Here is a 23,873-nt window from a genome sequence, read left to right on the forward strand (position 1 = left end):
ACCCCCTACCTTCTCTCTAGTCCCCAGGGTCCTCACATCTCTCCAGTTCTACAGGTCCGCCCAACTGTTTTACTCTTCCAGCTCCAGCCTTTTCTGTAGTACTCCCCTCTCCTGGCACCCGTCCTCTAGCTCAGTCCTCTGTCCCACCCACCTTCCTCATTCCTTCAGCCCCTCCTCATTACCCAACCTCTGGCCCCACTTCCCTCCTCATTCCTCAGGCCCTGTCGTCTCCCAAGTTTTCCAGACCCTCCGGCTCCCCAGTCCTTTTGCCCCACCCCTCTCCCTCCACTTTTGCAGTTTCATCCTCTCCCTCTTCGCACTTCTTCAGCCTCGCCTAGTTTCCTCATTGCTTTAGCCCTACTGTGTGGCAAGTACTTATTAGGTATTCTACATACATAATCTCATTTAATCTTTACAACAGCCTTGTTGGTACGCGTTGTAATTCTCATTTTAAAATATGACTTACGTAGTGTCTTCATCTGTGCTTCTTTCCTACCCCGTATGTCACGGTTATAATATTGATTCTATTATCCTACCAATCATTCATTTTAAGTCCCTTTACTTGTCTGCAAACTAGGGGTGATATTAGGGACACTGAGCTGTGGGGTTTAAAGAACATGACTCAGTGAGTTGCACATAGTTCGTTTTTATTAAACGTTAATCACTATTATTATATATGTGTCCCCACTAAGTAAGGAAACTGACATTTATCCTTTATTCAGACAGGGCCTGTCTCATGGTAGGCTTTGTGTGAGTGGATGAAGCACCGGTGTACTGTGAAGCACTACAGTGCAGGCAAACGCAGGAACAAACACGGTGGTTAGATGTCAGAAAACAGATCGAAGAATGATTACTTGCTTTCAAAGGGTTGTAGTGGTGGATGATCTTGGGGAATGCGTTGGGCCTAGAAGCATCGGAAGAGTTCTTAGGATTTTCTATGTACACTGTGAAGTTTTGAAAACGTTTGAGCTGGGGTGGTGAGAGTCTGATCAAAGGTGGCTTTCGGTAAATTGTGACAAAATGGGGGGAGTGTTTATTAGGATGAAGCCACTGGGTCCACCCGGAAGTAGGCACAAAACAAGTCCCCTTCAAGGGCCAGGAAGCTCGTGAATATGGTGGGCCCAGAAAGACACCGAGACCCAGGCCCTGTGGTGGTGTCTAGATCCCGGATTTGCTTGAATCCGAGAAGGGATCGGGTCGCTTCGAAGCCTATTCTGGAGAGTGCCGCGTGTTCTGGGGTGGTAGTGGGGTCCGTTCCGGCTTGGTCCCCGATTGTCAGGGTCCTCCAGCCAGCCCACCCACAAAACCCCCGGAATCCCTTTTCCCAGGACTAGGTATTGGTCCTCCCTGCAGAGCCAGCTTCGCCTCGGCAGTCCTTCCACGCTTATCACTCACCTGCGCGCAACCAATTAGAACCCACAGGTTGGGCGACTCGTCCGACGGGTAAGGGGCGGCTACTTCCTGTGAGCCAATGAATGTGCAGACTCACAAGCGGAGGGCGGGCCTGCCGTTGTGAGTGAGCCAATCACAGGCCCCAGGCTACAGGCGCTCGATAGGCCGTTAGTCGCGCGCTCGCTTCCCCAAGATGGCGGCCGGTAAGGAAGGTTGTGTTTTGGGAGAAGTGGCCGGAGGGAACGGACGGCGGCTCCACCTGGGGATTCCTGAGGCCGTTTTCGTGGTAAGAGACACGCTGGTGCTCGGTATCTTGACGCTACGCGGTGGGCTACCCCTTCCTTCTTGGCCCCCAGCTCGGCCTTGGTTGTTGGGGGAAGGAATTGAGCTAAAGGACCGCGGAGAGAGCGCTCCGTCCGCTCTCCCCCTCCGTGCCAGGACCGACTGAGCTGTGTCAGGACCCGCCGTGGGGCGCGCGGTCTGAGAAGGCCCCAGAAGATGGGGGGTGGCGCGGGGCGAAGGACTCAGGAGCCGGAGGGGGAGCGGGGCTCTCTGAGGGACCGCCCCCCCCAGCCCATCCCCGACGCGGGATTTCGACCCTACTTCCCGGAAAAACGGAGGCGGTGAGAAGCTTGAGAGTCAGCCTAGATGCCGGGGAGAGCGATGCGTAGATGGTGACGGGGTACAGTGAGCAGGCAGAGGAGCTCAGGTGTGAACATAGGAAATGGCACCTAGTGTGTTGAAGGGCTGCGGTGGCCAGTTGCCTCGGAGGAAGGCGGAGGGGAACGTCGGCCCGGGGAGACCTTGAAGGCCTTGTGTGGCCCGCTGGGCCCCTGAGGCTTCAGCCAGTCGGCCACGGGCGGTCACCAGAAGGTGTCTAAGTGAAGCCCCTGTGTAACCACATTTGCTTTTAGCCAAATGGTCTTAACAACTTAGAGAATAAATTGTGTGCAGGTGAGAGAGGAAGCAGGGAGTGCACTGTTGGAGGCTTCACAGAACAGGGAGACCAACCCAAGGCCAAACAGAGGGAAACAAGTAGTGCTTTCAATCCTGTCCCCGCCCCGTAAGGCTGTTCTCGAAATAGTATTTGAATATTATTTGAATAATAAGAGAAAACCTGAGTGGCCTTCCTGGCCGGTATCGCCCACCTTTCTCCACTCAGTTTTGCCTGAACTACTATAAAATCTTAATGGAAATTTCTCAGCCTTTTGGTTTGTACCTATATTGCCTTGTCTCTACCTTTTTGTTCTTGGTATCTTCCAACCTTCAAAAGACCCATTTCTTTTATTTATTCTTTTATTCACACCACTTTTATATACATTCTGTGCATATTTGCATTTGATGATTCGGTTTTGTACTATTTTCTTCAGTTATTTTGTTTTTTCTCCCTGAGCCGTGCCATTTATTTCTTTCCACTCATCTCCCAGGTAACTGTCAACAAGAGAGAAAATTTGTTGAATACCGGGCACTTTCCTAATGCTTTTACAAAACTCTAAGAGGCAGATACTGTTATTCTCATTTTGTACATGTTGAAACAGAGACACAGAGCCCTTGAGTAACTTGCTCCAAGTCACACAGGGTGTAAGTGAGTTACCCAGGCTTTGAACTTAGGCAATCTGTGGGGCTGCAGAGCTCTACTTCTGCGCCATGCTCTGCCACTGGGACTGCAGAGCTCTACTTCTGCGCCATGCTCTGCCACTGGGAGGGAGGTTAGGTCATTACCTTGCTCCCTGTCATTTCTCCTGACGCTAGCACAGTACCTGACACACAGTATAAGCTCATAACTAAGTGTTGATTGAATTTCCATAGTGCCTTAAAATACCACACCCATGGTGCTCAGCAAGAGATGGCTTCAGAAATCTAATTCAGGAGGATAAACTTTATCAAAGGGCTTTATAAACTGTTATCTTAAAATGCATTTTCCCTAAAATGTCACAAGTTATTTTTTCTAGACCTTAAAATTTCTATCAATATGATATAATAAATAATCCAAATTTACATAAATATTTGTGTGTTCCTAAACTAATTGGAATAACATGGTATTATAGAAAGAACAGTGGTTTCTAAATAGAACAAGGTTTGAATCATGCCTCTACTTCCCAGTTGCTGCTTAATCTTGAGCATATTATTTTACAATCTGAGCCTCCGTTTCTTTAACTGAAATAGGAGTAACAGTAGTTAGAGTTGCCCTGAGAAACAGAGACTGTGCTTTCAGTATTGCAAGTAGATGCTTAATATATATTAGTTTCTGTGTTGATAGTGGTTAAAAGTCACACCTTGCCTTTTCCCCATTCCCGTTGATGCAGTAATTTGTTTTCTTTCTCTGCTTTAATTGTCCCTTTTCCCCCTTGTCGATTTGTTGACCTCTCCATCTCTCAACATCTAGTTCAGATATGACCTCCCTGTAGTTTTGTACACTTATACATATCTAATGTTGAACACTTACTAGCTGTTGTGTACTCTTCTAAGTATTTTACACGTGCTAACTCATTTAATCCCCTGTGAGGAAAAGGTACTTTTTTCTTTTTAAAGATGAGGAAATTGAGCCAAAGAGAAAGGTTAAATAACTTCCAAGGTCATCTAGTATGTGATGAAGCCAGCATTCAAACCAGGCAGCCCCTGTCTCTTAACCACAAACTTATGCTGCTGTAGTTAATTCTCCTTGCTAGAGTCTAAGCTTCTAATAACATGTGCTAAAAAACTTTGACATTTCTCTTCCTACAGTGAGCCTTCTAGGAAGATGCTATCTCCATTTTATCTCCAGAATGCATTTATCTGCATTTTAACTGCATGCATTTCATCTCCATGCAGAACTCAGCCATTGCCTCAGCCTCACCTTTTCAATTTCTTTTAGTCTCTAGCTTGATGGCTTCATAGTTCACTCCCTTGCTGTGTTTCTCTTCTTTTTGCTTCTTGCCTCGTTTCTGCTAAAATACTCCCTTATAGCTAGTAAGCATGGATAAGAATAATGATGTAGAGATCCCAGAAACTGAGATAATTGAATATAACTTAGTTGCAAGGAAGGACTAAAGTTCTTTAAACTACTAGAAGACTGTTACAGAATCTCCTTTAAGTTTCCATATAGTTTCACGTAGTTCCTGATCCTTAACCTAATTAACTAGCTTTTCTTCAAGGACCAGCATGTGCAGTATACATTTAAAAAAATGCAGTTCAGTTTTATTGCTTTTCTTTTGCTTATTTATTCCTGTTACAAAAGATTGTTCAGTTTGCCTTTTAGGCTTACTTTATTTCAACCACTTGATACTCAAGGAAGCAGTTGTGACTTGTCTTGGGAACCTAATGACGATATTTAGCATGATATCTGTGGCAGAACTTGTTCAGTTAAAAATTTCAGTAATAAAATCTATAATTTTGGCACACAGCCTGTTGAATCGTTTTGTGGCTAGGGCACATGACTAGGCAATGTGCTGCAAGGCGGATGTATAAAGCAGACAAGGTCTGCAATGAACATTTTGGTACATAACTCTTTTTTTTTTTTTTTTTTGGCGCTGTACGCAGGCCTCTCACTGTGTGGCCTCTCCCGTTGTGGAGCACAGGCTTCGGACGCACAGGCTCAGCGGCCGTGGCTCATGGGCCCAGCCGCTCCGCAGCATGTGGGATCTTCCCAGACCGGGGCACGAACCACGTCCCCTGCATCGGCAGGCAGACTCTCAACCACTGCGCCACCAGGGAAGCCCACATAACTCTTTTTGAATTATGGTTTTCTCAGGGTATATGCCCAGTAGTGGGATTGCTGGGTCATATGGTAGTTCTATTTGTAGTTTTTTAAGGAACCTCCATACTGTTCTCCATGGTGGCTATACCAATTCACATTCCCACCAGCAGTGCAAGAGGGTTCCCTTTTCTCCACACCCTCTCCAGCATTTATTGTTTCTAGATTTTTTGATGATGGCCATTCTGACCGGTATGAGATGATATCTCATTGTAGTTTTGATTTGCATTTCTCTAATGATTAATGATGTTTAGCATTCTTTCATGTGTCTTTTGGCAATCTGTATATCTTCTTTGGAGAAATGTCTATTTAGATCTTCTGCCCATATTTGGATTGGGTTGTTTGTTTTTTTGTTATTGAGCTGCATGAGCTGCCTGTAAATTTTGGAAATTAATCCTTTGTCAGTTGCTTCATTTGCAAATATTTTCTCCCATTCTGAGGGTTGTCTTTTGGTCTTGTTTATGGTTTCGTTTGCTGTGCAAAAGCTTTGAAGTTCATTGCAGCTCTATTTACAATAGCCCGGAGATGGAAACAACCTAAGTGCCCATCGTCGGATGAATGGATAAAGAAGATGTGGCACATATATACAATGGAATATTACTCAGCCATAAAAAGAAACGAAATTGAGCTATTTGTAATGAGGTGGATACACCTAGAGTCTGTCATACAGAGTGAAGTAAGTCAGAAAGAGAAAGACAAATACCGTATGCTAACACATATATATGGAATTTAAGAAAAAAACGTCATGAAGAACCTAGGGGTAAGACAGGAATAAAGACACAGACCTACTAGAGAACGGACTTGAGGATATGGGGAGGGGGAAGGGTGAGCTGTGACAAAACAAGAGAGAGGCATGGACATATATATACTCCCAAATGTAAGGTAGATAGTGGGAAGCAGCTGCATAGCACAGGGAGATAAGCTGGGTGCTTTGTAACCACCTGGAGGGGTGGGATAGGGAGGGTGGGAGGGAGGGAGACGCAAGAGGGAAGAGATACGGGAACATATGTATATGTATAGCTGATTCACTTTGTTATAAAGCAGAAACTAACACACCATTGTAAAGCAATTATACCCCAATAAAGATGTTAAAAAAAAAGCAGACAAGGTCATCTTTCTTTCCCTATATATAAATAAAAAGAGGAAGGTGGAAGAATAATAAATTAGCTACATAATGTATGTGCACTGTCTGAAATGGTCTCTAACTTTTTATAAATACTTTTTTAGTTAAAAACAAGCCATTGGAGAAAAAGAAACACAAGCTCTTTTTATGTTTAAAAATAAAGCTAAAGCGGTCAAAAATCAGAGGTATGAATTCTAAAATTTGTAATGTATTCTTTTTGATATTAAAGGAAGATGTAGATTCCTTCATGAAACAGCCTGGGAATGAGACTGCAGATACAGTACTGAAGAAGCTGGATGAACAGTACCAGAAGTATAAGTTTATGGAGCTCAACCTTGCTCAAAAGAAAAGGAGGTAAGTGCAAAATTTCTAAGTTTTTAAAATTAATATTGTATAGCTTAGACTTTTAAAAGATCGAGACATAATTTGCATACAGATAAAATGTCTATGGGTTGAATGTTCAGTTTGATGAGTTTTGATAAATGTATCCACTTCTGTAACCATTGCCCAGATCAATATATGGAACATTTCTGTTACCTCAGGAAGTTTCCTCCTGCCCCTTTACGCCCAACCCTGCACACTCCCAGAGACAGCCACTGTTCTGATTATTTTCACCATAAATTAGTTTTGTCTGTTCTTGAACTTCATATAAATGGAAGCATACAGTAACTACTGTTTTACGTCAGGCTTATTACACTTAGTATAATGCTTTTTGAGAGTCATCCGTGGTGTTGTGTGTATCAGTAAATTAGTTTCTTTTTAGTGCTGAGTCATTTTCCATTGTATGTGGATGTACCACAGTTTTTGTTTATTTTTATCTATTTACTTGTCGATGGACATTTGGTTTGTTTCCCCATTTGGTTTTAAGTCTTTGGGTGGACATTTGTTTTCATTTCTCCTGGGTAATTATCCAAGGGGTAGAATTGCTGACTTGTATGGTAAGTGTATGTTTAATTTTATGAGAAACTGCCAAAAGTCCTCCTAGGTGGCTTTAGCATATTACACTGCCACCAGCAATGTATTGGGAGTTCCAGTTGTTCTTCATTCTCACCAGCACTTTGGTATTGTCAGTCTAAAGATGCTTTTGCAAACGTAATAGAATGAATATTGAAGTCCTTATTCCAAAGCTTCTAGGATCGTAACATCTTAAATGTCTAGTTCATTCTTTTCATTTTGCCGATGAGATGAGAAACCCACAGAAGTTGTGACCTTGCCAAGACTTCATAAGTGATAGGGCAGAAGTATTCTTGCTCTCGATCCTTTATTCCCCTGTATGTTCATAGTAGCTTACGAAATCAATCCACAGTAATAAATACCTACAGATACCTGCTATGCACATGTGACAGCATTCTTCTGTCAGTTGAATGTTTATGGAATTCCTCATAGGTGCCAGATACTGTTTTGGGTGAAATAAGGTCCAGTATCTGCTTTCAACAGGGTTATGGTCTAGGGGCATAATAGATATTTAAATAAGTACAGAGTATAGCAGTCAAGCAGTTATGGTGCACAGTAATGAGTTAGCATAGGGGAACGGGTGATCTGAAGGGGGACAGAGGGATTCAGGGGAAACTTCCAAGAGAAGCAGATGGCTATGTAGAATTTTGAAGCCTGGTTATGAGTTTGGAAGCAGGCTCCAGTGAGGAAGGGTAGTCTGGGCGTGAGGGTACCACTTACGCAAAAATACAAAAGTTTGTCTTTAGATGAGAATTCCCTGGTGGTCCAGTGGTTAGGACTCCGCACTTTCACTGCCGAGGGTGTGGGTTCAATCCCTGGTCAGGGAACTAAGATCCCACAAGCCATGCGGCACGACCAAAAAAAAAGAAAAAAACAAACCAAAAGTTTGTTTTTAGATATATTTTCTCATTTGATTTTGGTGACAACTGAGGAAATTTGAATAGGGCTAGGTGTTAGATGATATGAAAAGTCATCAACATGGATAGATGAGGGGTGTTAATAGGAAAAAGGATAGAAAACACTATGAACATTATCTCTTCTTATTTGGGGAAAAAATGTGTGTGTGCACAGAAATACCTGGAAGAATTGACACTAATGTTATATTGACAGTGGTAATCTTTGGGTGGTGGGAAATAGCATTTTTCTTATTTTGCTTACCTGTATTCTTAATTTTCTGCAATGTACATTTATTGCTTTTATAATAAAAGTTTATTTTTATTTGAAAAAGAAGCATAAAGCCATTGGCTTTGAGGTCATTTGCACGGAGGTTACAGACAGAGAAGAAAATGGGCGTCAGGACCAAGCCTTGGGGAAGCGGAGGGAATCCGTGTGTCATAGTTACCTTGGTAACTCTAGTACTGTGGAGGCATGTGGAATGGCTCCCAGGTCTGAGCAACTGGAAGGGAGAGTTACCAACATCTGAGAAGACTGTAGGTGGAGCAGGTTTGGGGGAAGATCAGGAGGAGTTCAATTCTGGACACATTTGAGATGCCTTGGACATCATTTGGACATCCAGGTGGAGGTGTTAGGTAGACGGTTAAATATATGAATGTGAATTTTGGGAGCGATCTGGGTTGGAGATAAAAATTTGGGAGTCATGTAAAGCCAGGGGACTGAATGAGGTCCATCACCAAGAGAGTGCATGCAAGTGAAGAGAAGATCAAAGATCTGGACATTGCAACAGTAAGAAGTTAGGGAGAAGAGGGAACACCAGCAAAAAAGGCTGAAAAGAAACTTTAAGTGAGGTCAGGAAAACTGGGAGATCATGGGGTTCTGGAAGCCTAGCTAAGAAAATGTATCATGGAGGAGGGAATGATCACCTATGTCAAATGCTGCGGATGGCTCACCCAAGTGGGATAAGGACTGAGAATGGACTTGGACTTAGCAAAGTGGAAGTCATTGGTGTTCTGGATGGGAACAGTGTTGGCCCAGTGGTTCAAAGGAGAATGATGGAGACAGCAAATGTGGAAAACTTCTTTGAAGAGTTTTATTCATTTAATAATGGGTTGGTTGTCTTTTTTTATTTGTAGGAATTCTTTATATATTGGATACTAGTCCTTTTAGGTTATATGTGAGAAATTTTTCTTGCTTTTGTAATTTTTCTTTTTTTTCCCCTTATGATTTCTTTTGATGAGTAGTTCTTAATTTAAATGTTTTAAGTCAAAAGTTCTCTTAATAGTTAGTGCTTTTTGTGTATTGTTTAAGAAATCCTGTTTTGTATTCCATGTTCAAAAAGACATACTCCTAAGTGTTCTTCTTAAAGTCTTAATTTTTTTCATTTTCATATCTAACTTCTTAATCCATCGGAAGTTTATTTTTATGTGTGGTATAGGGTAGGCTTCCGATTTCTTTTTTTAAATGGAAGCACTGTGGATATACTGTTTGAGTCATCACCCTTTATTTTTTTTTTTACATCTTATTGGAGTATAATTGCTTTACAATGGTGTGTTAGTTTCTGCTTTATAACAAAGTGAATCAGTTATACATATACATATGTTCCCATATCTCTTCCCTCTTGCGTCTCCCTCCCTCCCACCCAACCCTCCCTATCACACCCGTGGCATGGACATATATACATCACCCTTTATTTTTAATGTAGTTTGATTTAAGGATTTTTCCTTAGTGGTTAGTACTTTTTGTGTCCTATTTAAGAAATATCCCAAGTTCATGAAGATATTCTCTTAATGTTTTATTCTCAAAGCTTTATTGTTTTATCTTCCACATTTAGATTCATAATCTATGGGTTATTCAGAAGTATGTTGCTAAATTTCAAAGCAATTGTGGGATTTTCAAGTATGTTTCTTTGCCCTTTCTGTTTATTATAAGTTGATAGTTGTATATGCAGTCTTGTTCATAGTCAGGTTTTTCTTTTTTGTTTTTTTTTCTTTTTTTGTTTTTGTTTTTTGGCAACACTCCTTCATAGGTTTGTGTATTGTTTCTCCATTAAGGGGCAGATAGTATCTAGTTGTTTCTTAGAATGATACTGAATTCCTAGATCCATTAATTATGAGTTGCAAAATGATGATGTTCTAATTCAGTTATTTATTTTTTATTTATTAATAAGCTGGCATATTTCTGTAAAGAGAAATGTCCCTTCATGTACTCTTTGGTAAAAAGTGGCTGCAGGAAATCAGCTCACCTGTCACTTTGTTCCCTTGCAGGAATAGCCCTGTAGCTCCTATCATCTCAACAGCTCTCTGCTACGTGAACAGTTAGAGGTGCAAGTGCTAGTCTGCTGCCATCTTAACCTGAAACAATTTTCTATCCTTTTTTTTTAAAAGCTTTTTAGTCTTTTCTATTAGGTGCATGCAATTTGAGAATTACGAAGTCTTCTTGGTGAATTTAACCCTATGTAAAATAATGCTTATTGTTTTAGTCAGTTTTGTTGGACACTTAGAGCCACTCCGGCTTTCTTTTGGCTAACATTTAAAAAAATTTTATTAGAGTACAGTTGATTTACAATGTGTTAGTTTCAGGTGTACAGTAAAGTGAATCAGTTATACACATACATATATCCATTCTTTTTTAGATTATTTTCCCATATAGGTCATTACAGAGTATTGAGTAGAGTTCCCTGTGTTATACAGTAGGTTCTTATTAGTTATCTATTTTATGTATAGTATGTATATGTCAATCCCAAGCTCCCAATTTATCCCTCCCCCCTTCCCCCTTTGGTAACCATAAGTTTGTTTTCTACATCTGTGACTCGATTTCTGTTTTCTAAATAAGTTCATTTGTACCATTTTTTTTAGATTCCACATATAAGCAATATCATATGATATTTGTCTTTTTCGTCTGAGTTACTTCACTCAGTATGACAATCTCTGGGTCCATCCATGTTGCTGCAAATGGCATTATTTCGTTCTTTTTTATGGCTGAGTAATATTCCATTGTATACATGTAACACGTCTTATTTATTGATTCATCTGTCGATGGACATTTAGGTTGCTTCCATGTCTTGGCTATTGTAAATAGTGCTACAATGAACAGTGGGGTGCATGTATCTTTTCGAATTATAGTTTTCTCCAGATACATACGCAGGAGTGGTGGCTAACATTTTCCTGGTGTATTTTTTCCAATCCCTTTTCTTTCAGCTTATTTATTATTTATATTTAAGGGTGTTCCATGTAAACAATATATGGTTTTATTTTAAATCCTTTTAGATAAACTAATTTTTCTTTTTGGATACTTTCAAGATTGTCATCTCTTTTGTTTTATCTGACTATAATTTGTCTTTGTGAGGATATCTTTCTTTTTTTTTTTTTTTTTTTTTTTTGCGGTACGCAGGCCTCTCACTGTTGTGGCCTCTCCCGTTGGCGGAGCACAGGCTCCAGACGCGCAGGCTCAGCGGCCATAGCTCACGAACCCGCGTCCCCTGCATCAGCAGGTGGATTCTCAACCACTGCGCCACCAGGGAAGCCCTGTGAGGATATCTTTCTTAAATTCTTCCTTAACTGACTATATGTCAGCTTCCTGTAACCATGGATACCTGTGTGGATTGCTTTTATCTATAGACGATTTTGCTTTTGCAGGAGCTGTGGGTCTTCATCAGCCTTGGACTGCTTGAGCCCTGTTCCAAGTTCTTGCACTTAATATGTGAGCTCCCCTGTTGAGCCGAGCGTCAGGGGCCAGGCTCAGGTCTATAGCTGGTATTGTCACCTGCCTTGAGATGCCTGCTTTTCTCTAGTCCTCACTGCTCAACTCAAAGCCTTTTCCAGTTTTATCCCCTTTTATTTTTTCTGAAAGTTCCCTCACCTCTGTGATACCAGCTGTGCAACAAAAACTGTTTCTGTGCTTGACTGAGTTGTTTTGCAGCAGACAGCTGTGTAGTTTGGATACTAACCTTTTCTTTACAGGTGTTGTAAATCTTTTGTTGCAGCCTGTCATTTAACTTTTTCCTTCAGCTGTATAGGAAGCAGTAGCATAGCACAGGGAGATCGGCTTGGTGCTTGGCCATGACCTAGAGGGGTGGGATAGGGAGGGTGGGAGTGAGGCTCAAGAGGGAGGGGATATGGGGACATGTGTATGCATATGGCTGATTCACTTTGTTATACAGCAGAAACTGACACGGTATTGTGAAGCAATTATACTCCAATAAAGATCTATTTAAAAATATATAAATAAAGTAATTATTGATAGGTATATAAAAAAGTTATTTAGTATTTCATTGTCTTGTGGTGAACTCTTTAGCACATGAATTATATGTGCTTTATCTTTCTCTAACTGGAAATTTTGTGATTATCATTTTTTCATTTTTTTCTGTCATCTGTTAATTTTTTTCCTTCTCTCCTTCTGGGATTCCTGTTAATATGGATGTTGACTCTTCTAATTCTGCCTTCCCTGTCTCTTTATTATTTCCTGTCTTCTGCTATTCTGGTAATTTGTCTTTTGGCAATTAAATGGATATCTGTGAGTTCCTTATTTCAACCATTACACTTTTTATACGTAGTATTTTTGGTCCTTCTTACAGCTACTTGTTTCTTCTTCATATTACCAATATCCTGTCTTTTCTCTTTGAAGTACTTTTAAATACTCACTGTATAATCTTGTAGAATTTGATTTTGTTTCATCTGGTACAGGTTGTCGAATTTATTGTCTTTATTTTATTTTGTAGTTGAGTTTATCAGATTACCATTTTTTTCCCCATCAGCTCATATTCCCTCAGGGTTATCAGTTCCTTTGGCCATTAATGTGTGTGGGAACAGAAGTAATTCAAGTCCCTCCTGGTGGGTGGGGTTTACACTCTGCAGCACAGCCATTGGACAAATGCTGTTTCTCCCCTACCAGGTGCCTCGGCCTCTGGGCCTCTGGGACATTCTTTCCGTTTCTCTGTCTTTGGCATCTCCCCTGGGAGGGGGAGTGGGCAAGGGGAACTGCTGGGGGCCAGTACCTGTATTCTCAGCTCCTCAGCCTGACACTCTCCCTGCCTTTGGCCAATTCTGCTGTTTTTCTGCCCTGTAGCCGTGATGGGGTGGGTAATGTGATTCACCCACAGCAATTTAGAGGGAGGAAAAACACCTACCCTTTAGCCTTAAATTCCCCCTTTGGAGACTTGATCCACTTCCCTTCTAAGCTGCTGTCTTCCCTCTCACTTCCCTACCCACTCCCAGAACCTGGAGATTTCCATTGTTCATGGAATAACAAAGATCTGGAACTGATCCAAGTGTCTGTTGATAGGAAGTGGATAAACAAGTTGTGTTATATTTTTAAATGGATATTACACAGCAGTGAAGATGAATGAACAAATCTTAGGAACTTAATTGAGTTATAAAGCAAAACCCCAGAAAAATGCATACAACATGAGACCATTTGTATTAAGCTAAGAAACTAGCAAAGAATATATTGTTCAGGGATACACATAAATGTGATGAAACTATTTGAAAAAGTAAAAAAGGGACTGTAAACACACAGTTCAGGAGAGCTGCTATCTTTTGGGACAGAGCAGGGTGGGGAGGGTGTATTGCTCAGACTTGCACAGTGGCCTGCGCTCTACAGCCCACGAGCCACAGCTACAGAGCCTGCGCGCCTAGAGCCCGTGCTCCACAACAAGAGAAGCCACCACAATGAGAAGCCCGTGCAGTGCAACGAAGAGTAGCCCCCGCTCGCCGCAACTAGAGAAAGCCCATGCGCAGCAGCGAAGACCCAACTCAGCCATAAATCAATCTGTCAGTCAATCACAGAAATCATTTACATGACCAAAAAACTTGATCTGAACATACTAATGTTATATGTGTATCAGATATTTTATAAATGATTCAATGTAGATCTTTCTAGCATTTACCTATATCAACATATACAAAAATAAGCAAAATTGAGAGATCTACGATATCCATATTGAATTGTAAAGAGTTCATAGAACATTAGCCTTCAAACTACGCTTTAAAAAAAAATCAATGCTAAGGGTGTGTTTCTCAAATCTTCACTGGGCTGTACTACCAGATAGTGATACTTTTTTGTGTGTGTGTGGTACGCGGGCCTCTCACTGTTGTGGCCTCTCCTGTTGTGGAGCACAGGCTCCGGATGCGCAGGCCCAGTGGCCATGGCTCACGGGCCCAGCCGCTCCGCGGCATGTGGGATCTTCCCGGACCGGGGCACGAACCCGTGTCCCCTGCATCGGCAGGCGGACTCTAAACCATTGTGCCACCAGGGAAGCCCCAGTGATACTATTTTTTAAGCAGCAGGCTTATCTGACATATTTGCCGGGTCAGTAGCACACGCTGTAATAAAGTTTGCTGTGCTAACCTTCTTCACACATGATGTGACTTCCTTTATATAATTCACGAAGTACATTTTCATTATCATATTTAAATTTTGTTTACATGCTGATCTCTAATAATATTTTGTTAAATGTATTTTGAAAGAACCACAGCTTTGTTTTTGTATCCTTAGTCTGTTTTCTTACAGATTACATTGTGATTTGACAGGACTCCCAGAACTGTTTTGCACATTTTTCCATGCAAAACACTTTAAAGCCTTGGGCAGCTTTAATCCAAAAAAAGAGCTAAAAATGTTTCATTCTTTCTTCTCTAAGTTTGACTTTGAGTGTTTTCAGCATATTTTTATCTCTTATTTTCTTGTCAGTGAGATTGATTTCATTTGGGAATTAGTTGCTAGTAGTTTTTAAAAATTATTTTTAATACGCTTTATTTTTTAGGCCAGTTTTAGTTTCATAGCAAACTTGAGCAGAAGATACAGAGATTTCCTGTATAGCCCCCGCCCCCACACACACATAGCCTTCCCATTATCAACAAACACCCTTCACCGGAGTGGAACATTTGTTACAATTGATGAGCCAAGGTTGATATGTTATTATTAGCTAAAGTCCGTAGTTTACATTAGTGTTCACCCTCGTGTTGTACATTCTGTGGGTTTGGACACATGCACGATGTGATGTATCCACCATTATAGCATCATACAGAGTAGTTTCACTTCCCTAAGAATGCTCTGTGCTCAGCATGTTCATCCCTCCCTCCCCCTCCTAAACCCCTGGCAACCACTGATCCTTTTGCTGTCTCCATAGTTTTGTCTTTTCCAGAGTGTCTTATAGCTGGAATCATACAGTCTGCAGCCTTTTCAGGTTGGCGTCCTTCACTTAGTCATATGCATTCAAGGTTCCCCCATGGCTTTTCGTGGCTGATAGATCATTTCTTGTTAGCAGTGAATACTATTCCATTGTCTGGATGGACCACAGTTTATTTCTCCATTTGCCTACCAAGGTCATCTTGGTTGCTTCCACGTTTGGGCAATTATGAATAAAGCTTCCATAAGCATTTGTGTGCAGTTTTTGTGTGGACCTAAGTTTTCAGCTCCTTTGGGTAAATACCAAGGAGCATGATTGCTGTATCATATGGTAAGAGTATTTTTATTTTGTAAGAACCTGACACACTGTCTTCCAAAGGGGCTGTTGCTCCACATCCTCACCAACATCCGGACTTGTCAGTATTCTGGATTTTGGCCATTGTAATAGGTGTGTAGTGGTATCTCGTTATTTTAATTTGCAATCCTCTGATGACATACGATGTGGAGCATCTTTTCATATGCTTATTTGCCATGTGTATATCTTTGGTAGGGTATCTGTTAAAGGCTTTGGTCCATTTTTTTAATCCAGTTGTTCATTTTCTTATCGTTGAGTTTTGAGAGTTCTTTGGGTATTTTGGATACCAGTCCTTTATCAAATGTGTCTTTTGCAAATATTTTCCCACAGTCTGTGGCTTGTCTTTTTGTTCTCTTGACAGGGTCTTGTGCAGAGTGGAAGTTGTTAATTTTAATAAAGTCCAGCATGTCAATTATTTCTTTCATGGATTGTGCCTTTGGTGTTGTATCTAAAAAGTCATCACCATACCCAGGGTCATTTAGGTTTTCTCCTGTGTTATCTTCTAGGAGCTTTATAGTTTTGCATTGTACCTTTAGGTATGTGATTCATGTGAACTTAAGTTTTGTGAAATGTGTAGTGTCTATGTCTAGATTCATGTTTTTTATGTGTGGATGTCCAGTTGTTCCAGGCTAGTTGTTTTCCTAGTAGCTATAATATAACTTAACTGTTGAGTCTGATCAGTTTCATCATGTCCATCGTTTTCTTAAGTTTTTTTGTGTGTTCAAACAGTGATCCATTTATAATTTTAAGAACAGTTGTTACCTAACTTGAAAAGAAAGTATTTTTCAACATAAAAGTTAAAGAAAAATTACCCAAAGCTTAAAAGCATCGCAAAGTTGTACTATATCTTACTGTGGTGTGTTAGGTATTCAAGTGCTTTTACAGTGTGGGAAGCGCAGGCCCTGAGAAGCTGTCCCTGCACTTGCTGGTGCTGAGCTGCCTGTGACTGAGGGAGTTGGTGGTTTTCAATTTAGAATATAATATTTGAATGCATGTTATTTTAAAAATGAGTATTTAAAATGCAATTCTAATTAAATGTAGAACCTCTGAATCACCTCTGTGGAATATGATTTTCTCTAGAAATGTTAACTAATGATGGGGGGTTTGACGTATAGAATAGGACTCTGTGCACAGTAGTCATTCCGTAAATATTTGCTATTATATCTAAATATTTTAATAAATATTTATGTCTGAAATATCTTAAATATTTTAATAAACAAAATTTATTAAATATCTTACAGATAAAATATCTTAAATATTTCATATATATAAATTGTCCTCAAAACATATCAGTAGAAAATGCAAAGCTAGTAAGACTGTGTCCTGATGCCAAATACTAAGTTAACCTTTTTCTTATTCACAGGCTAAAAGGTCAGATTCCTGAAATTAAGCAGACTTTAGAAATTCTAAAGTACATGCAGAAGAAAAAAGTAAGTGCAGTTTTCTTTGTAAACATGAGCAAACCAGGATACTTCAGCAGAGACATGTGTTCCTTGACTCCTTGGTCACTGGTATTTGAACCAGTCCTGAGCACGTGTACTGACATCACAGACAGTGAGACATGTGGCTTTCCGCCAAAAGTCAGGTTTAATTCTAGGACCCACACTTCTTGGGGTATTTTACTTATATGTAGTATCTGCAGAACTTAAATGCAAATTGAAATTCTTTTAAGTACAAAAAGAAAATGTCATTTTGAGCAGCATCTAATAGTTTCTGTTGTTGTTATTGTTATTGTTCTCTCTAAGAATAAGGAGTGAGTCCAGTACTTACAGAGCTGGAAAAAATTTTAGAAATGACGTTTCAGGTTCTCATTTCACAGCTGAGGCAACATTTGCAAAGAGGTTACACTTGAGCACTGTTACATAGCTAGTTCCTGGCAGAACTGGATTTGAGACTCTTCCAAGTCCTCATCCAATATTTGTTACATAAGCAGACTGTAAAAATTAAATGTCATAAGTATATTGTATTTAAAATAGTATGTGTGTGTGTGTGTGTATATGATTTATTACTTGACTGGTAGAATAACTACATTTCTAGTATGTTTTTTATGTCATGAACTTAATGAGAGGCTTCAGAAAATTGGTTGTTGAGCACGAAGCACTGATGAAGTAATAATAGATAGCGCTTGTCTAGTGCTTACTCTGTGCCAGGCACTGGGGTGTGTGTGGGGGGGTGTGAATGTGTGAGAACTCTGCTTGCCACAGCCTTCAGAGCTATAGTAAGTAGCTGAGCCAGGACGCACGAGCCTCCCTGCCCATCCGTCTGGCTCCAGCATTCCTTTCTTTACCATTCTACTTAGTCTGTGTGATAGGACTGTTTTAAATGGCTTAGGTTCAGTTCTGTGATCTCTTCCTTATAACCTTGGTGTGAAAATGGACTGTTTACAGTACTGTCATTTTTTTTGAAGGAGTCCACCAATTCACTGGAGACCAGGTTCTTACTGGCAGATAACCTGTATTGCAAAGCTTCAGTTCCTCCTACCGATAAAGTGTGTCTGTGGTTGGGGGTAAGTAAATGTAATAGCCACAGCTTCCTTGGCTGACATTTGTAAAGCATTATTGTTGAAGCTGTGGAAGGAATGAAGGGGTGGCATTCAGGGGGATCGGGAGTGTGAGGAAGATTGCTGCAGAAGCATGCTCGAGTCTCTCCCAATCAAAACAAAACGGACCAAAACCCTGCTTCCCCTCCAACTAATGCTTTAGCTCTTAAATGTAACAGAAGGTGCTGTTGAACCTTAGATAGATGTTTCTTCATCATCAGATTTTGTTAGTTCTAGAAAGATCTCTCTAAATTTGAGGGGGCAAGGATTATTACAAAAACCTTGAGGTTAGAACCCATTTTTAAAAATCATATATTTCAATTTTGATGATTTCACAGACCTTCTCTGTGATTTTTTCCTATTTTACTCCTCTCAGTCCCATGATCGACCAGCCAAGCCATTCCTGACTGTCCAGCTAGCTATCCATAGGTCTTGTTACCTCAGGCAAGTTCCCATACAAAGCAGCCAGTCACGACTGCTCTCAGCTCTCCCAGCTGGGAGGATTTCCGCTTGCTATCCTGTAGAGTCATCCCTGAGAGGCAGTCTCGTGCCATGAAAGATAGGCAGATTCGTACATGGAAACTCACTTCTCTGTCCCTTAGTTCCTCCTCCTGATTTCTGTTAGCTGTAATCTTTTCAGAGTTTGTACATTTATTTCTACAAGCATAATTCCCGTACTTGTTTAGTTTTAGTTCTGTAAATGGAACAGCTGTCCACCCAGTAGCCCAAATCCTAAGGGTTATTGTCCTTTGTTTCTCTTTCCCTTGGCACACATTTAATCAGCAAGTGGGGATAAGGTGATTTCATAAACTAGACTGGGACAACAGGGAGCTCTCTCTCTCTCTCTCTCTCTCAAGAGAGAGAGAATTACGGCTGGAACCCACCTTACACGATGGTGAATTCCAAGTGGATCACATTTGAAATGTGTGATGAAATACTGACACCATCAAAATTGTAGGCCAAGTCACAGATAACTTATTTAGAGCCCTGAAATAAGGATGGTTTTTCAGGCCTCAAAATTCAGAAACCATGAGCAAAGTCAAAAGACAATCAACAGGAAAAATATTTGTAACTCATATCACAGGCAAAGGACTAACAGGTTTGCAGGGCGACTTGGAGTTGTGTTTTGGGCATGTCAGTCTTGAGGTGACTATTAGACCGTCAAATAGAGAGGCCGATCAGGAAGTAGTTGAGGGGTGAATCAACTAAGGAGATGTACTTGGCACACGGTACTTCCTGAATGAATGATTGATGTTTTTGACATGAATGAAGTGTTTTTAAATGTATTCGATTTTCTCTTGTTAAAAGTAAGCAAAGTGTAGAAATTTTCTGGAAAAGAAAAAGTAATAAGAAGCATCAGTCATTGAGAAATGAGATTGTGGGTCTGGGTTTTAGAGAGGCATTTACTCTGCACTGAATATTTTTAGTCCTATCTGAATTTTTATACAGTTTTCTGATTATCATGGATTGGCATATTCAGTCAATAAGAATGTAGCACCTACTTTGTGCTAAGCACTTTCATGTTGTCTCATTTAATTCTTCCAACAATCCTTTGAGTAATTTTCAAATTCCATTTGCCAGATAAGGAAAGTGGTTCAGGAAATGCCCGGTGTTAAGTCAGGTGCTAGGAGTATGGTTCCCCCTGTGTCAGCATTTACTCTGGAGGTAGGAAGGGGGCAGTAAAAGCCAGCTGTTTCTCTCAATGGATCAAATGTAGATAATATGTATGTTTTTGAAAACTTTTGGTATCTTAAGCTCAGAAACAACTATTTCAGTTGATCTGAATGTGATACTATTTGGTGTCACAATAGAGCTAGTAGAAAGATAGGATTTGGTAACTAAAGGTACTGGTTCTTATGGTAATTCTTCCATTTATGTAGTATCCCCGAAAGCGTAGGTAACCTGACCTCTCGGAGCCTCTGTTTTCTTAACTGTAGAGAAGGTAACTTGCCTCTCCAGGGTTGTTATGACGAGTAAATGATAAAATGTGTGTGAATATATTCTCTAACCCAGGGGTCAGTAAATGTTCTGTTAAGGGCCAGAGGGTAAATATTTTTGGTTTTGCAGACCACACGGTCTCTGTCACAAGTAGTACTTAGCTTTGCCACTGTAGCATGCAAGTCTAAGTGAATAAAGAATGGCTGGGTTTCAATAAAACTTAGGACAAAAGGCAGCCGGCCGGATTTGGCCCAAGGGCTGTAGTTTGCCAACCCCTGTTCCAACCTGTAAAGCACTGGGTAAGTGTTCGGACACTGTCATGCTTTTCTCTCTTCAGGCAAATGTAATGCTTGAATATGATATTGATGAAGCTCAGGCGTTGTTGGAAAAGAATTTATCGACTGCCACAAAGAATCTTGATTCTCTTGAGGAAGACCTCGACTTTCTTCGAGATCAGTTTACTACCACAGAAGTCAGTATCCTTTCCTAAAAAAAGGCAAAGGGGGGAAAGGAGAAAGATGCTTTCAACGTTCTTACATGCATTGCTTTAATGAAAAGAATGTCCTTATTCTTAGACTGATGTTAAGTTGCAGATTTTATGAGAGTAGTAAATGACATACTTGGAACTAATATTTAATAACTTTATAGATAGACTAATCTGAATTTGAAGTGTGAAAGTGTGGAAACAGCAAGACGATTTAGCAAATGAGTATTTTTCTTTCAAATATTTTCCCAAGACATCTTCATAGCTAGTCAAGTAGTGTATTTATTAAGGGTCTCCTGTGTTCCTGCAACTGTGCTAAGCTGTATGGGGCATGGGCTGGTGAGAGGATCAGTGCAAAACAAGAAGAGTGGCGAAGTCTTGCTCTGTTACAACTGCACATGTGAACCTGCTGAATGATCGTCTCACAGCAAAATATAAGTAAGTTCACTGCATGTACTCAACACCAAAGCAGTTTAAAGTTAGGGAAAGATAGGTGTGGGCTGGAATTAGTTCAGAGCAGGCTTTGAGAAGATAGGACTGAGACTGTATTTAAGGCAGAGAGAACAGGCAGCGGCAGGTATCCTGCTCGAGGGGGAGGGCTCGCATGTTGACCCAGCTGCTCACGCGCTCCTGTCGCCTAGTCGTCAGCCCCGCACAGTCACCCAGCACAGAAAAGTGGGAGTCGACCTTCGCTCCTCTCTCTTTCATCACCAGAAGCCGACTAATCACCAGATTCTTGTCAGCTTTCCCTTGTAAATCTCTCTGTCCATTGCTGTTACTCTCATTTTGGCCTTCTAGAAGCTAGACTCAGTAGTTTTCTAGTCTGGTTTCCTCACATCTGTCCTTTACACTGTCTCCACCATGAATTCACTGAGTCACACTTCTTTTTATTCCTCTGGTTATAATGCTTCAGTGTTCTTTGTTACATGTAAGGTATGCACGTGGGCGCCCTGTCAGGTGCTTCCTGCCAGTCTTACCTCATGCCACTGACTGCTTCCTGCCTTGGCCCTCTCTCAGTGCACCCAAGTTCCAAATAACCCCGATCGGTTTTTCTCAGCCCCCAAATGTGCTGTGTCCTTTGTCCACACTTGGTTCCTCCTATCTAGACTCATTTCCCCCTGTTTACCTGGGTTCCTCTGTTTTGTCTTTCATATGTCGGCTCAAGCAGCAGAACATTTCTGGACATTTTCCAGTCCTCTCAGGGTGTTTTGTTGTTCCTCTGTGCTCCCAGTGCACTTTGCACGTAGTGCTTTATTTATTTTTCATTCCAGACTGGGAGCTCTTCAAGTGTAGGAGCTCCACTTTCTCTCTCTCCTCCACAGCACGTAGCACATGACAGGTGTTGAGTGGTTGGTGAGGGAAGGCAGGCCTGTTTGAGGCCTAGAGCAGGAGTTGGCACGTGACTGGTAATGTGGAGACTTCATTCACACACACAAAAACCAAAACTATAACATTCCCAGAAGATAACATTGGAGAAAATCTAGATGACCTTTAGTCCAATGGTGGCATTTTGGATATACCACCAAAGGCATGACCCATGAAACAAATAATCGATATGTGAAGGCCTACGCAGGGTGGCGTTTGTGGAAAGGAAAAGATGTAGATGCTTAATAAATTGCGTGAGTGTCCTGTTAGCCAAACAGGGTAAGAGGTAAAGTGATTGATAATTGTAATAATTTAAACATTACATGTCAGTGTATGCTTTGAACTACCTTTGAACTATCATGGATGAAGGGCTCTCTATAAAACTGTTGACAGTGTCAAGCACGTATTTGTTAAATATAATACCATAGTTGACTAGATATGCTAAACGATTATTGATTTGAGGCCTTGACTTGATTTTGGTGTAATTTTGTTCCCTTTTTTGCCAGATGATACTACACCTTGCTGTAGTCACTAGTATTTTTTGTGTGTGATTTCTGTCTTTGATTCAGTGTGTGAATGAATACTTAGTCATTGAATGTTATCTTTAGAATTGCATTTGCATTTTCTTTGACAATTCTTGCAGATATGGCCAGGGTTTATAATTGGGATGTAAAAAGAAGAAACAAAGATGATTCTACCAAGAACAAAGCATAATGCTGGCAATTAAAAATGTGGTTCAATTTTCCAAACATGTTATTTTAAATACCCCAAAGTTTATCCTTAAAAGTTGCCATAACTTTAAATAATTTTTAACAGCAAGAATGATGATTAAAACTTTAAAAAAAGATAAACACCACTTTATTTATTTATAAAAACAGAATTAGTTTCAAATATTTTATAAAATTTGCAGTATTTTTATTTTTATTTTTTGCATTTCCAACAAAGTAAATGCTGCTTTCATCATTTTGTTTGTTTGTTTGTTTGTTTGTTATAAGAAAAGTCTTAGCTGAAATGGCTGAAAACTGTGAGATATGCTATAGAAGCTGACTTTTTGGACAGTTTAGCACACTTTACTTTTTCTTTATTGGCTGGTGTTACTCTCACTTGTGATGTGGTTAAAACCAGTTTAGAGGTAGGAAAAACAGTTTGAATATTTGAAAAACTGTTTTTCTTTAGCACACATGGGGCTTTATGGTCCTCTATTGCTGTTATTTGTCCTGTGTAAATGCAGTTTCATGAATTACTGCTTAGCCAATAACTATTATAATATTCTGTACTTTTCAGGAAGTGGTAATTTGCATTCCTAAACAGTAAGAGGGCTATTGAGACAACGCTTTCTAACCCGATATAAGTGCACAGAGCCTAGAGCCTTTGCAGTGCTAACATAGAGGAGATCTTGGCCAACATGAAATAACAAAATTACGCACTGAAAACTCTTGCCTGAGGCGATTTTGTACTTCTTAACAGTTCCCCAAAGCAGCTGAACAGGAATATTAAGATAAATATAAATCTGTGATGGTTTAACGGAGTTGTGAGCTTTTTTATTCATGATAAAACTTCGTAAGAGTGTTAGAAGATCCCTATGGAAAGCCATTGGTACAGTGGCTAGTACTGGGTGATACAGATTCTGGTAAAAACACAAATGTATTATTCCATCTCCATGTAGTAAAGAGTATACTTGTACAACGTTTTGTACTTGTATTTCATGATATTAAAACAGTGAAGTTAAAACTGTGGCACAGTACCTTTTTTTATGTTATACTTTCTAAAATTAACATGGGTCTTTTCACATACTCGTAAAGTTTATTTACTTACACCATAACTAGCCGTGTCCCAAGAACCTCTTATGTTTGTAGAAACAACATTAAGATCCCTTTGGAAGGAATATAGATAAGCAAACAGTTGAGAAGTTAAATCTGAAAGATAGCAGAGTTCCTTGTCAATTTTTCTTTGATACTTTTGAATTTCCAT

At 40.3% G+C, this 23,873-nt stretch overlaps 1 protein-coding gene across 2 annotated transcripts; it reads left to right on the forward strand.

Annotated features, from left to right (window-relative positions):
- The first annotated feature begins 1,537 nt into the window (after positions 1-1,537).
- VBP1 (VHL binding protein 1) lies at positions 1,538-23,638 on the forward strand. Of its 2 annotated transcripts, none has more exons than XM_027099653.1 (6): positions 1,538-1,678; positions 6,478-6,602; positions 16,940-17,006; positions 17,984-18,082; positions 20,391-20,529; positions 20,791-22,539. In XM_027099653.1, exons 1-6 carry the CDS (start codon positions 1,586-1,588, stop codon positions 20,952-20,954), a joined length of 687 nt encoding a protein of 228 aa, XP_026955454.1. In that variant the 5' UTR covers positions 1,538-1,585; the 3' UTR covers positions 20,955-22,539. The 2 variants fall into 2 exon arrangements, with proteins under 2 accessions (XP_026955454.1, XP_026955455.1); XM_027099654.1 differs by lacking the exon at positions 20,791-22,539 and adding an exon at positions 22,546-23,638 and having other exon boundaries at positions 1,539-1,678.
- Positions 23,639-23,873: the final 235 nt, after the last annotated feature.

The sequence above is a fragment of the Aethalodelphis obliquidens genome, unplaced genomic scaffold (assembly GCF_003676395.1).
Source record: "Aethalodelphis obliquidens isolate GAN/ISIS:26980383/991018 unplaced genomic scaffold, ASM367639v1 scaffold136, whole genome shotgun sequence".
Lineage (NCBI taxonomy): Eukaryota > Metazoa > Chordata > Mammalia > Artiodactyla > Delphinidae > Aethalodelphis > Aethalodelphis obliquidens.

Coding starts and splice junctions, on each gene's coding strand:
- VBP1 (XM_027099653.1), top strand. CDS start 1,586: ATGGCGGCCGGTAAGGAAGGTTGTGTTTTGGGAGAAGTGGCCGGAGGG. Junction 17,007..17,983: donor AGTACATGCAGAAGAAAAAA/GTAAGTGCAGTT, acceptor TTTTTTTTGAAG/GAGTCCACCAATTCACTGGA. Junction 18,083..20,390: donor AAGTGTGTCTGTGGTTGGGG/GTAAGTAAATGT, acceptor TTCTCTCTTCAG/GCAAATGTAATGCTTGAATA.